Raw genomic sequence first — 13,188 nt, 5'->3', positions numbered from 1 at the left:
ATCGCTTCGTTTTGAAACTGGTTGGCTTTACCTAGACGGTTCGCTGAGAAAACAACTGAGCCCACATAGGAATCGTGAACAGAGGACATTTGCGTAGGCTATTTCAGTTTACTTTGCATAATCATAGACAACAAACATAATTTCAAGGAACTAGATTTTTTGAAAGTATGTCGGCTGGGCAAAAAGAGAATTCTGGCAAGTTGCGTCAACGTTTTCCTGGCAAAAGCAATTCCCCAGAGAGTTCCGCCGTCGCAAATGAAACAGAAGACTTCAAAAAACAAGACAGCGCTTCATTTTCAACGAAAACAGAATCTTCATGCAGCAAACTTTTTGGATATGTTTTGGTCCCCCTTGTTTTGACAATCATCGCTGGTTTTGTTCGTACTTGGCACATCGCCGATAGCCCCATGGTGATTTGGGATGAAGCGCATTTTGGAAAGTTTGCATCCTATTATCTCAAACATGAATTTTATTTTGACGTTCATCCTCCTTTGGGAAAAATGCTGAATGCTGTCGCCGGAAAGTTGGTTGGTTACGATGGCCAGTTTGGCTTCGATTCAGGTGCTACTTACCCCGAAGGCATGAACTTTAAATTTATGCGACTTTGGAATGCCGTTTTTGGTACCTTTTGCATTCCTTTGGCTTATTATTCTGCTATCAATTTTGGTTACTCTTTTTGGGCCGCTACCTTGGTCGGCCTTATGATTGCTTTAGACAATCATTTGGCAACTATCAGCCGCTTCATTCTTTTGGATAGCATGCTCTTATTTTTCATCCTTAGTACCTTCTTTTCCCTTTCTCGATTTCACGTCTACCGCAAGCAGCCTTTTTCGTTTTACTGGTTTAAATGGCTCACCTTGACAGGCATTTGCATTGGCTGCGTATGCAGTGTAAAATTGGTCGGTCTCTTTATCACCGTCGTCGTTGGCTTGTACACCGTAGACGAGCTTTTCCGACTCTTAAACAACAAAAAGGTCTCCTGGACTGCTTATGCTGGACATTGGCTGACTAGAATTATTTTCCTTATCATTACTCCCTTCTTTATATATGCATTGACATTTTGGATTCAATTTGCTGTTTTGAGCAAGTCTGGTCCTGGTGATGCCCAGATGCCCTCTCTTTTCCAAGCTCGCCTTGAAGGCTCTCCACTCACTAAAAATCCCGTCGACGTAATGTATGGAAGTAAATTTACCTTAAAAAGCAGAAATTCAGCTGGTGCTTTACTACACTCCCATATTCAGACCTTCCCGGGTGGAAGCAAGCAACAGCAAGTCACAGGTTATCATCACAAAGATGGAAATAATGAATGGATGTTCCTTCCTGAATACGGCGTTCATTACGATTTTGAAGAAAATGATCCTAAAATTCCCATCAAGGAAGGTAGCCTTGTTCGCCTTGTTCATCCTTTTACCAACCGCAACTTGCATACTCATGACATCCCTGCACCCCTCAATCAACGCATGTACGAAGTTTCGGGTTATGGATTAGGCGACATTGGTGATGAGAAAGATTATTGGACTGTGAAAATTATCTCGGATTCTACTCATAAGGATTCTTCTTCCGTCCGCTCCTTGTCCACTGTATTCCAATTATACAACCCCGTTATGGATTGCTATTTGAGTTCTTCTACCTCTTCGCTTCCCGCTTGGGGTTTTGGTCAAATTGAGATGTATTGCGATCCTGATACGGATGCCAATAATGTCAATACCCATTGGAATGTTGAGGAGCACATAAATCCACGTCTCCCCGAAGGAAGTCTGGAGGATTATCCTAATTCATTCTGGAATGATTTTTTTCATCTGAATCGGGCAATGTTGCGTGCCAATAATGGTCTTGTTCCCGATGAGGATAAACTCGACGCTCTTCGCAGCGATGCTTACCAATGGCCGTTCTTATTAGCTACTTTACGTATGTGTGGTTGGGGTGATGATCAAATTAAGTATTTGTTGATAGGAAACCCATTTGCATACTGGTTTGCTACAGCCAGTTTGTTTGGTTTTGTTTTATTTGTTGTTGGATCTGTTTTGGGCTGGCGTCGTCACGCTTTACAATGGAACTCAAAGCTGTTCGATACGGTTCACTTTGCCGGAGTCTACCCGTTTTTGGGTTGGTTTATGAATTATTTACCTTACTATATCATGGGACGAGTCTTATATGTGCATCATTATGAACCCTCGTATGCCTTCTCAGCTTTTACCGCTAGCTTTATGGTGGACTGGTTTGCTCAGAAGCTACCTCGTGCTGCTCGTATTACAGTTTATTTATTGCTTTATGTCATTATCACTGCCGTCTTTATTTATTTCAAGGATGTTACTTTTGGTATGCATGGTCCCTCCTCCAAGTTTCACCATTTACGCTGGCTCAAGTCTTGGAATGTCCATGACTAGATATATGAATATAAAAATATATATCACATACAATAAACATCTGAGCAAGTCTTGATGGCTTCTCTTAAAAAATGAGGGATCTACTAATGCAACTACTTACATTATATTACTGAACTCAGTTCAATTCAATCTTTAATTGTTAAAATTTCTTTAGGAATAAAGTGATTCATGCCTCTGAGAATCGTATTAAATGAAGCAAAGCATTGAACGAAGTTAGATTTTTTCTTTTACTCTTTGCTACCGACAGTACGTGTCAAAATTTATGCCAGTCGTGTCTCAATCCTTGATCTGCTCAATTTCAAAAATTGCTAGTACAAAATTCGGTTACTTTCCATCATTTTAACATACAAGCGTAAATTTCATGAACATATATTATTCGTAGCAATCACCACTTCTTATTGATTGTGCTTTTTCATGCACAACGATGTACATCTATATAACTAATAATGTTAAAACCTTCTCTTGCAGTAAGCTTCATTCAAATTTGAAACCACTGCCTTTTGGGCTTTCATTCTCCATCTACTGCTGCTCCGTAAGTCTAAATGCATTGGAAAAGCATAAAACTAATAAAACAGCAGCGCAACGTGGAAAGCCTTTGGCAGGTGCACTCCTTATATACTGACAATTCCATAGACAGTCACAACAAGGGCGTTTTACCGTACTAGCCAAAAATCGCTAATTTCTTTAAGGACTCTCGTTGCGTTGCATGAAACAACAGACAAAGCTGAAATCATATTCCTCAGAAAAGTTTGCGTTTGCCAGAAGCAAATGCCAATTTGTAAACAAAGGACGATTGGTTTAAAACAAAAAGAACACATTTCGAGATGAAGATCTTAAACGCAAGAGATGCGTATTTGACAAACGCCGAGGTTTACCTGCATCTGAAGGACATGGAAGAAGAGCAAAACCAAAGGACTCGAGAAAGGGGAGCAGCAGGCGGACTAGTATGTGAAAATTTGCGAACTATACAGTTTGAAATCCTAAAGTATATGAATTCGCAAACGAATTGCGCCCATATGGATGAAGGAAAGTTTCTTGCATGTTTAAAAGTACTGGATGAATATGAATTAACCAAAGCTGAAAAGCTAATTATTTTAAATAATCGGCCTTCAAGTATTCCAGAGATTTATGCTTGTATCGAAGGGATTGAGGAACGTCTTCAAGAAGACCAAATAGAAGCTTTCATCGAGAAAATAAATTCAGTCTACCCATAACTTTCAAAACGAGCCAATGATTCCTTGAAAGCAAGATGCACGTAATTCAAAGAAGTAATACTAATTTCCAAAAAAAAAATGCCTTAAAGATGCGGATTTCTCTGCTGTAAGCTGAATCAATTGGGAAAAGGGGAGTGAAGGCTCATCATAATCGATAGTAAATTATTCATATCTACTTTCAAGCTCTTGATGGGCTGAAAGCTTGTTAAATTCATTTCTATAACTCTTGATTAAGCAGTATTTTTCTTTCGTGGTAATTTTGAGGATAGTTTTGCATTTTCAATTGTAGTATTGAAGAAATTGCTTGCAAACAATAACAGCGAATTATGAGCTGTAGAGTCAGAAGGATCTTGAAACGGCGCCCCAGATATTCCTCGAGCTTTCAGACGCTCTTCAGGAGATTTTTGTGAGAGAGACGCGAGTCTTTTTATTGATTCCCAAGAATTTCTATGCAGGAGACGCAAAAATAAATTGGGTTTCGGGGTAATAATAAGCCAATCGTTCGTGGGCGTCAAGCGTAGCAACTCCTTGCTCTGAAAAGAATTTGGTGATGCTGGCAACGCTTCCTTGTTCATTTGTATAACTCCATCTATAGGACCTTGTCGTCGCAAATATTTGTAAAGATCTTCGCTTGTAGCTTCGTTAGGAACATATTGTAATAGAAGGGATTTAGGATATGCCCTCATTCGAAACTGGGTCAAAAGAGCTTTTTGGTTTTCGAAATCCTGTACTTGCTGGCTATCCGCAAGATACCAAGAACCTATTCCAGAAAAGTCGTCGGAAACTTCCAAAGGAGCACGAGCGGGAATGACTCTTTTCACAAAAGTCGTTGGGTCCGAATTTTCATCTCTCGCAAAGTAGGCTTGGGGGAGTGTTTGATTGTCTTGGTTAGCTGCTTCCTGTGCTTCGTTTGGAGGAAAGCCAGGAGGAGAAGTAGGGATCGGCAATCCTGGTTGAATATAAGCACGAACAAACCACTCTTTTGATCGTATTTTTTCGTTGTAGTATGGAAATGCTTGAAGTTTGAAGAAACGTCTCGGAAGACTTCCAGTTAGCATATCCTCCGCATAGCTAACTGGATAGTAAGTTTTTACATGAAACCAAAGACCTTTTTCCGGTTGTTGTCCCAATGCTCTAGCATCCAGAATAAGCCTTTTATAAAGCGCTGGCAGTTCCGAACGATAAAACCTTGATGTTCCAACCGCGCCGGAACATAATGCAGAATGAAGCTTCATGATAGGATTTAAAGGAAAACGAAGAGACCTCTACGTTTCAGGAAGAAAAGTTGCTTGATTCAGGTGGGAAGGGACTTGCGTCGATATGTTGGAACGCGTCAAAAAACTCGCGCGTCTTACAAAAGGTGAAAAACGAATGATCCAAAAGAAATTCCTTTCCTAGTATTTCAAAAAACTTACCATACAGAGATGTAACGCATAAAAACGATTGAGAAATGATTCTCTCCTGTCATACAGCAGGCACCTGTGAATTTGTGTACATCTGCATTCCATATAGGGAGCCTTCTTGAGTCGCGTTGGATTGTATTAAAGCACTCTTGCAGATAGCTTATTTTGGGGATTTAGGGTAGGGCCGAAATGTTTAGAAAGAAATGTTGTGACTGTTTCTATCAAAGTGTAGAAGCAACAGAAAGTTGCAACAGCAGGAATTCTCCAACCGCCACGATGAAGCTGAACATTTCCTACCCGGCGAACGGTACTCAAAAACTAATTGAGATTGACGATGACCGTCGTCTCCGTGTCTTTATGGACAAGAGAATGGGCCAAGAAGTTCCCGCTGACTCTGTAGGACCCGAATTTGCTGGCTACGTCTTCAAGATCACCGGTGGTAACGACAAGCAAGGTTTCCCTATGTTCCAAGGTGTCTTGCTTCCTCACCGTGTTCGTCTTTTGCTTCGTGCTGGTCACCCTTGCTACCGCCCTCGTCGTGACGGTGAGCGCAAGCGTAAGTCCGTCCGTGGTTGCATCGTCAACCAAGACATGGCTGTTCTCGCTGTCGCCATTGTTAAGCAAGGTGAGCAAGACATTCCCGGCTTGACCGACGTTACCGTCCCCAAGCGTCTCGGACCTAAGCGTGCCTCTAAGATTCGCCGCTTCTTCAACTTGACTAAGGAAGACGATGTTCGCCAATTCGTTATTCGTCGTGAGGTTCAGCCCAAGAAGGAAGGCAAGAAGCCTTACACCAAGGCCCCCAAGATCCAACGCCTTGTTACCCCCAGAACCCTTCAACACAAGCGTCACCGTTTCGCTCTCAAGCGTAGACAAGCTGAGAAGAATCGTGAGGATGCTGCTGGATTCGCTCAATTGTTGGCCAAGCGTGTTGCTGATCAAAAGCAAAAGAAGGAAGTCGTTAAGGCCCGTCGTGCTTCATCCATGAAAAAATAAACCTGCTTTTTGTAGTATCCTTTCAACGAGTTTATCCTTCCTTTAGATACACTTTGCTTTTGGTTTTTCCTATTCTTAAATGGCTGTAGTCTGAGGTTGGGAGACTGCTTTTGCGGTAGGTAGAGAATTGGGGTTTGTAGTTTTTTTTGATGAATTCCTTAAACCAACCTTCATATTGATCTTTGCAGTCTGTAGTGTAATTCTGTATGTATTGTACTGTTTGTAGTTGGTTTCGATTTATACAAGATTGTAGTACAATGTTGAAAGGCCGCAATGTTTGCAGAATTTCATACCTTGTAAAATTGGCAAAGCCTATAATCGTTTCGTATTCTCAATATAAGTTGATTGAATCTTGAAGTAATTTCGAGTGGTCTACTTGTTTTGTTTCTTTTATTGATCGGCACATAGTATTCAAAATCATCATCCTAGAAAAGTTATCCCTGCCTTAATATTCAATATAAAGCACAGTCCTAAACATAACAATATGATATCTTTCTTATTTTTATATAAGCATCTTATAGTGGGCATGAGAAAGTCTCATTCAGTAGACCTCTTTCATAATTCATAGTGGTGATCTCCATTAACTTGTAAAAGAGCATTCTACCATACCAAATCAATCGTTATTTATTGAACCATTTACATACGGGATCAAGCTATTTTAGTCTTTAAAGCAAGTACTATTTTACATGCTTATTAAAGATTTCCAATTGCTTTCAATAGTGCTACTAGAGTTTGCTTGGTATTTGAAGACGAAAATTTGACTGGATACGTAAACTACTACTTATTTTAACAATGGCTTCTCAAAAAAAGCAAGGAGAGCGCGTTCTCCCTGGTATGGCATAAGAAAGACTTCTGTTCAACGTTGCTGACCTTTTAGTACGCTCGACAAGAAAGCGTCGCCAATTACCTGATATGCTTTACTACGATGAGAATACCGATTCTTATGTGATGCCTGAGCACAGCCAAGAGTCTGTTGATCCTAAACCTGCCAGCCAGTCTTCCTCAATGAGCTCTGGCCAAGTCGCAAATCTGCAAGTCGAGCATGCTCGCGAGCTAAGGGTTCAAGAGCTAATGGAGTCCAAGCTTCATCATATTCGAAAACAGCAACGTAAACAAAGATTTCGGAAATCACAATGGATACAAGGTACTTAGTTTCATATAGCTATTCTTCTTGAGTGTACTTGAAGCTAACATCACAAAGATTATCAACAGTGGGATAAATCAGAGGACCAAGACCAGTGGAATTCTGATAATGAAAGTTTCGGTCCAGCTGAGCAAGCTTCATCGTTTTTGGATGCTCTTCGCTTTTCCGAACAATTTATGCAAGTTGAACAAACGTAAATGCCAATAACGTGTCTCAAGAAAATCATTGCATAGTAAATATTTGCATTTCATGGTCAATCAGCAATACTATATGATTCGTTTATTATATTTTGACAGGTTTAGTATGTTTGGATCACCTTTTAATAAATTAAAGGAATGAACTGATTGGGACCGGAAGTTAAAACAACAAAAAGAATAAATATTTATTTGATTTAAGCTAAAACTTTACTGAGGAGTGATGTTCGGAAAGGGGTGAGCTTCCGTATTGAATGTATAATTTGTTAAGGCAAGGACAGAGGGATCATCTTCAAACAGCAAGTATAGGTATTTTAATGTTTCGGCAAACCAAAAAGATTCAGTTCTATCTCTATGATTCGTTATGCCGGTAACCTCAACATTGTTCAAGCATGTAAATGCATCTCTTCCTGGTAATCGAGCATGCTTCATAAAGGCCTGGAAAATATTCCATCCCCATTCTCTGTATATTTCTTTACCAGTAATTCTGTATAATATAAAAAGGCTTTCAACCGTTTCGGGTCTCATGAGATTGTGTCGGTCCCGAGTGAAAGTATACATTTCACGGTTCTTTGTGTCCGAAGCAAAATATACAATCTCTGGAGCTAATCCAGTAGCCGTGGATCTATACATTTCATAACAAGTTCTACAAAGGTCTTCCGATAATTTCACTACTTGTTCCTGTTGCTCACTCCACTGACCACTTCCTCTTGCAGCACTGAGACTTGTGCCATTTGTAGCACCCCACATGAGTGTACCGGATAGGAAGCATACCAAGTGGTCCATCTTTGGATGCTGTTTCTTATTTAGCCCGTTTGGTAGTTCAGCTATGTAGGCATACTTTTCGTGGGTTGTGTAATTGACGAGATGCTTCATGATTCCGTCTACAGCTATGTTGTAAGCTTCACGATAAATGGGTACCTGATCCTTCAAATGAAGAGTTTGTTTCAAGAGATACTCATAATACGAGTCTCCGTGTGAACCAAGTCGAATATTGGCACCAATATACTTGCCCGTTTCCAAGTTGAAACTGATGGGCACGAGGCCAATATGGGACCAGCTGGGATCGTTTAGTAACATGGTAGTAACTTTGTCAGCGGCATCCCAATAACGGCGATCGCCTGTCAAATAAGACAGATAGCGTAATTCCATTTGAACAGTACCACACTCAGAAGTGCTAACCATGTAGCTTCTAGTGCGTTTTCTGGAAGTGCGAGTTTTAAGATTCAAATTAGCACGGGGAACACCGGTTGTCGTGTTGTACGCACAGAGTAATCGGTCGCCTAAATCAACTGCTTTTTCTAAATATAAAGGATCATGCGAAAGATGATGAGCAGAGAGTAAGCCACCTAACATGCGTATTGTAGTCTCAAACACGTTCATTTCCTCGTCCCCGTGATCCCACGTAAGTGAAGACTTGATCCACTCACGAGCACGTTTTTTCTGATCGTCTAACCCCATAATCATCATGGTATCCAAGGCATCAATAATCATCCAGCCGATTCCTTTCGAAAGATAATTTCTTCCTGTTTTCGTGATGGGATGATACTCATCAAATCCCCATCCATACATTTCATAATCCGACCAACTTTTCTGAAATGTGTCACGTATAATGTTTTGCTTTTCTACAGCCGCGCTTTGAGGTGGATCTTTTTTTGTAGCAACATAATTCGCACACAGATAAATTGAAGAAACTAACAACAGTGTTATTAATACCCGCTTGAAGGAACCATATTTGAGACGACGTCCTAGCATGATTCAGATTAAACTTTTTAAAACCAAAAAGGACTAAAAAATCTAAATAATAATTAAAAGGGAAGTACGGGAAGGCCAGGCTATGTCCTTACACCGCTCGGATATTGGCACTCAGCAAAAACTAACAATTTAAGAAATAAATTCTTTATCGGTAAACAGATTAATTGAATGAAAAAGAAAGTTCCTCAAAAAAAGGAGTTTCTAATGCAATTGAGTATCTGCTGCTAAGCAGCCTTTTTGTATGTTGCTTATGTTGGTATGAATTGTTTCTGGATACTAAATGTTTCAGTGGAAAGCGGCCTTTACCTGTTACGGAAATTTGTTGCAAGAATGTTGCACCAATAACTAAGAAACGAACACTAAAATAAAAAATATATAAAAAGATCATTAATTGAGATTGATGACCTGTTCTTTCGGGTTATAAACACCATCTGGTAACTATGAACAATGCTTAAAACCTGGAATGTAAATATGGCATTCTGAACTCTTTTGAAGAACAATTATTATCTTGGAGTTAGAATCCTGGAAACAAATCTTGGTTCTGTTTACGTTTTCTCTTTTTTTTTTATTTTTTTTATTTGAATACTCTCTCTCTCTCTCTCCCTCTCTCTCTCTCTCTTCCTCTAGTATCTTTGTGAGAAAACCTCCATTATAATGAAAATGACTTTTTTAAAAAATTAGAAAAGGGTGCAACAGGATACAAAGATATGCTAGAACTTTGTGTGTTTTTGGGCAAGATGAACAGAGCAAATCTCTAGCAGACGAAGAAGGATCAGTAAGGAAGCCGGTTAGGAGTTTTTGTTTTACATCTTGTTTTCTCTTTTCAGCTTTTAAAAGGATAGAAATGGACTATACTTTCACGGAGAGATTTGAAAGAAAGTATCTTTACAACAACCCTGCAGGATTTTCATGTGGGGTGAGCGTAGCGTGAGCAAGCAAAGTACCGGAAATTAGAAAGAGAGACAATAAAAGGCGGCTAAAAGGCACCAAGAAGAAGGTAACCATCAAAGTTAGAGAAGAGATGGCTGTGACAGTATACCTATGTTTCACCTGAATATTCTCGTCAATACTAATGTCACCAATGGCATATGCTACAAAGCTAAGAAAAACGCCAACCATCAATGCTAGTAAGGAAAAGGGGTACCAAAAGAATGTAAACAGCCAGGAAGCACAGAAGAAGGTTGCATAGTAAAAGGCATTTTTCTGGAAATTATACTGCGTCCGGGTGGCTATGGCGTCTAAGCGTGGTAAAGAGACCTTTCCCATCCTCCAATATTCATCACTCGAAGCTGTAGAGATGACTCGCTTGCTTGTAGATATAGAGTCAGGCCCCAACTGATTAAAAGCTTTACGTACTCTGTAGCGAAAATCCATTTCTAGAATATTTGGGAAAGGCAAGTCTATGATATCTGCTCATTGGGATACATTCTCAAGTTTGTTTACATGTGGTGTTTTGGCAATTACCAATGCAATGTAAACAAATAGGTAAACCATGTTTTCTAACAGAAATATTAAGTCACTGAGCTCTTAAGTGGATAAATTGAATTTATAAGTAGTGAATTGTACTCATACTCGTGCTTTCCCATACACGATTCTTTCAAATCGTCATCCACCTTGATGCTATAGTAATGCTTGCTTTAGCGTTCTTGTTGATATGTCCTCTAGAAAAAACTTCATTTTGAAAGAACACATTGAAAATAACAATACATCTGAAGTTTAATTTTTAGATAGGAATGGTACCTGCAACAAAATTTCCAACGAATTCCTACATGATCAATTTGACAAAACATTCAATAACATCCATTGATATTCTTAAATTTTTCTTAATATATTTATTTATTTATCCTTACAGTCATTTGTAACAAGTATATATCCAATATTTCTGTATGAATAATTATTTTAACTGTTTATTTACTAACCCAACGCAACGATACCACGATACGTATCGTATTCATTTCGTTTACTTGATGAATCTCTCAGGTTCAATACCTTCGTTCCCTTCAAATAACTGGAATTTTTAATTATGGTCAGTCGTTATTTTTTGCTTTTCCTATTCGTAGGCGTGTGCGTAGCATGGAGTGCATCTGATATTGAGATATTCCGAATCGTTGACTCATTGAGAACGATCATGAAGAAAAAACTTACATTTTATGAACTATTAGAAGTTTCATCAAAAGCATCTATTAAGGAAATCAATCGCGCATATAAAAAAAAGAGTATTCTTTACCATCCTGACAAAAATCCCAGCACGGGGGAACTCTACACTCTGCTAGGCTTAATTATTAATATTCTACGAAATACGGATACGCGTAAACGCTATGACCATTTTTTGAGAAATGGGTTTCCACGTTGGAAAGGAACCGCTTATTTGTATTCTAGGTACCGTCCAGGTCTCGGAGCCGTTCTTATTTTACTTGCTGTTTTCATTTCATTTGCCCACTTAATGATGCGCGTATTAAGTGTGAAACGCCAGAAAAAGATCATGCAAGATCACATTGATTTGGCTAAGAAATACGAACAATACTCCAACACTGCTAAAGGAACGAAGCGTATTGTCACGGTGCCTCAAGGAAAAAGAATTTATACGGTGGATTCGTTTACGGGCCAAGTATGTATTTTAGACCCTTCATCAAATGTTGAGTACTTGGTATCTCCAAACGCTGTTCCCAATGTGAAAATTTCCGATATCTTGTTATATCGAGTTCCCAAATTCTTGTTACAAACCCTTGTCTTACGCTGGTTTCCAATGAATGACCGTTCTCAAGAAACCAACATAGACTTATCCAACGAGGAGGAAGAAAAGTCAGAGCCTAAAGAAAGAGTACCAGAACAGCAGACTAAGCCTGCCGAGAATACGGCGAAAGCCGGTAAGCGTAGAGTCAAACGTCGTGCTAATAGAGTTCCTCTTCGTAAAAACGATCAAATGACAAATAAATAGGTGATTATCATTATTATTATGATTATATAGAGCATTGGGATATTGTTTGAGAGCTATATAGTCTTTTTTTTTACATGTTGGAAGTTTGGCATACGCCTTGTCGGGAGACAGATGGCATGCTCAACTTTAGGAAGATTGGCTGCGTCATCGAATGCCAATGCGTATAAACCCAAAGAAGAATGTAATATGTCCGGAAATTCTCCCGGTACCTTTGAAAACCCTCCAAAATTGTGTTGTGTTTGGCACAATAGAAAATTCTTTACATCGTTATGAGAAATAAATTGAGATGCCCCTAATAATTGTAACGAACCTTGAACCCAGTAAGAATAGCAAGTGTCATGGTCTTTATTTGTTCTTCCATTAAATCCACCAGAACTCTGCTGTCTTTTCACTAGCCATACAAGAAGCTTTTTCTTGTCGGGAATATAATCGTGAAATTGGTACGGTTTAGAAACAGAACCCTTATCCAAACTTGACTGCTTTTGAATAGTTATGAAATTAACAAGTAGTTTTAATGATGCTAAAGCGCAAAAAGTTGCACCTGCATGAGCCTCAGCAAAAGGAATCAAGGAAAATCCTCCTTCATAATTCTGACATTTTATAATGTACTGGAGAGATAATTCAGTTTGAGGGAAAGAGATATTGAGCAGGGTAGCTATTGTAGCAGCTAGGTACAACTGCCGCATATCTTGGTCGCAACACATTGTTGAAGCTGTACTTTTGAAGTGACCGCCTGGCAATTGGCATAAGGAAAGAAATTGTTCAACTGCTTGTTTGTCAATTCGAGAAAGATCATCGCCCAGTAGGAGGAGATTACTAATAGCAAAGCTAGTAGCTGCTAGTTGAGGCTCCTGTTCAACTGGAATTAGGGTAGTTCCCGCAGCGAATCCGCGAAATCCGGCGTATTTATTGTTAGAGTCATTGGAATTAATTAGAACATAATTATCATAAATCCACTCAATCCACGAATCTCGGTCTTCTTCGGAAACCTTGTCCAACGCATTAAGTAAGTCCAATCCAAGTAGACAGAAAAATCCTAAAGCCATTCTTTCAGAATCATGTTCCTCATACGGATTCGGTAAGAGAATCAAATGCCGTTGAAAGAATGCAACATGTTTTTTTATGGTTAACTGCATATACGGTAAATATTCAAACTA

At 39.3% G+C, this 13,188-nt stretch overlaps 9 protein-coding genes and 1 non-coding gene across 10 annotated transcripts; 5 read left to right on the top strand and 5 right to left on the bottom strand.

Annotated features, from left to right (window-relative positions):
- Window positions 1-167: 167 nt before the first annotated feature.
- Window positions 168-2,387, top strand: ogm2 (protein O-mannosyltransferase Ogm2; the record flags this gene model as incomplete). The annotated part of the gene is made up of 1 exon (XM_056179575.1): window positions 168-2,387. One exon carries the CDS (start codon window positions 168-170, stop codon window positions 2,385-2,387), a length of 2,220 nt encoding a protein of 739 aa, XP_056035163.1.
- A 444-nt stretch (window positions 2,388-2,831) lies between these two features.
- On the bottom strand, window positions 2,832-2,973 carry snR91. The gene has a single exon (XR_008803667.1). It is a non-coding gene; the product is annotated as a box H/ACA small nucleolar RNA snR91 (small nucleolar RNA).
- Window positions 2,974-3,211: 238 nt separating this feature from the next.
- Window positions 3,212-3,601, top strand: rpc17 (DNA-directed RNA polymerase III complex subunit Rpc17; the record flags this gene model as incomplete). Its single annotated transcript, XM_056179574.1, has 1 exon — window positions 3,212-3,601. The coding sequence occupies one exon, from the start codon at window positions 3,212-3,214 to the stop codon at window positions 3,599-3,601; it is 390 nt and encodes a 129-aa protein (XP_056035162.1).
- Window positions 3,602-3,831: 230 nt separating this feature from the next.
- mpa1 (mitochondrial translational activator, Mpa1) lies at window positions 3,832-4,836 on the bottom strand (the record flags this gene model as incomplete). Its single annotated transcript, XM_056179573.1, has 1 exon — window positions 3,832-4,836. One exon carries the CDS (start codon window positions 4,834-4,836, stop codon window positions 3,832-3,834), a length of 1,005 nt encoding a protein of 334 aa, XP_056036033.1.
- Window positions 4,837-5,280: 444 nt separating this feature from the next.
- On the top strand, window positions 5,281-6,000 carry rps602 (40S ribosomal protein S6; the record flags this gene model as incomplete). The annotated part of the gene is made up of 1 exon (XM_056179572.1): window positions 5,281-6,000. One exon carries the CDS (start codon window positions 5,281-5,283, stop codon window positions 5,998-6,000), a length of 720 nt encoding a protein of 239 aa, XP_056036034.1.
- Window positions 6,001-6,792: 792 nt separating this feature from the next.
- iec5 (Ino80 complex subunit Iec5) lies at window positions 6,793-7,341 on the top strand (the record flags this gene model as incomplete). Its single annotated transcript, XM_056179571.1, has 3 exons — window positions 6,793-6,832; window positions 6,878-7,144; window positions 7,202-7,341. The coding sequence occupies 3 exons, from the start codon at window positions 6,793-6,795 to the stop codon at window positions 7,339-7,341; spliced, it is 447 nt and encodes a 148-aa protein (XP_056036029.1).
- Window positions 7,342-7,548: 207 nt separating this feature from the next.
- On the bottom strand, window positions 7,549-9,093 carry mns1 (mannosyl-oligosaccharide 1,2-alpha-mannosidase; the record flags this gene model as incomplete). The annotated part of the gene is made up of 1 exon (XM_056179570.1): window positions 7,549-9,093. One exon carries the CDS (start codon window positions 9,091-9,093, stop codon window positions 7,549-7,551), a length of 1,545 nt encoding a protein of 514 aa, XP_056036030.1.
- Window positions 9,094-9,978: 885 nt separating this feature from the next.
- On the bottom strand, window positions 9,979-10,467 carry mug109 (Rab GTPase binding protein upregulated in meiosis II; the record flags this gene model as incomplete). The annotated part of the gene is made up of 1 exon (XM_056179569.1): window positions 9,979-10,467. One exon carries the CDS (start codon window positions 10,465-10,467, stop codon window positions 9,979-9,981), a length of 489 nt encoding a protein of 162 aa, XP_056036031.1.
- Window positions 10,468-11,116: 649 nt separating this feature from the next.
- On the top strand, window positions 11,117-12,031 carry erj5 (ER DNAJ domain protein Erj5; the record flags this gene model as incomplete). Its single annotated transcript, XM_056179568.1, has 1 exon — window positions 11,117-12,031. One exon carries the CDS (start codon window positions 11,117-11,119, stop codon window positions 12,029-12,031), a length of 915 nt encoding a protein of 304 aa, XP_056035714.1.
- Window positions 12,032-12,084: 53 nt separating this feature from the next.
- Window positions 12,085-13,167, bottom strand: cwg2 (geranylgeranyltransferase I beta subunit Cwg2; the record flags this gene model as incomplete). Its single annotated transcript, XM_056179567.1, has 1 exon — window positions 12,085-13,167. One exon carries the CDS (start codon window positions 13,165-13,167, stop codon window positions 12,085-12,087), a length of 1,083 nt encoding a protein of 360 aa, XP_056036025.1.
- Window positions 13,168-13,188: the final 21 nt, after the last annotated feature.

The sequence above is a fragment of the Schizosaccharomyces osmophilus genome, chromosome 1, assembly GCF_027921745.1.
Source record: "Schizosaccharomyces osmophilus chromosome 1, complete sequence".
In the NCBI taxonomy this organism is placed as follows: Eukaryota; Fungi; Ascomycota; class Schizosaccharomycetes; order Schizosaccharomycetales; family Schizosaccharomycetaceae; genus Schizosaccharomyces; species Schizosaccharomyces osmophilus.
The sequence above is the reverse complement of the archived record's forward strand: the minus strand, read 5'-3'. Positions and strand labels throughout refer to the sequence as shown.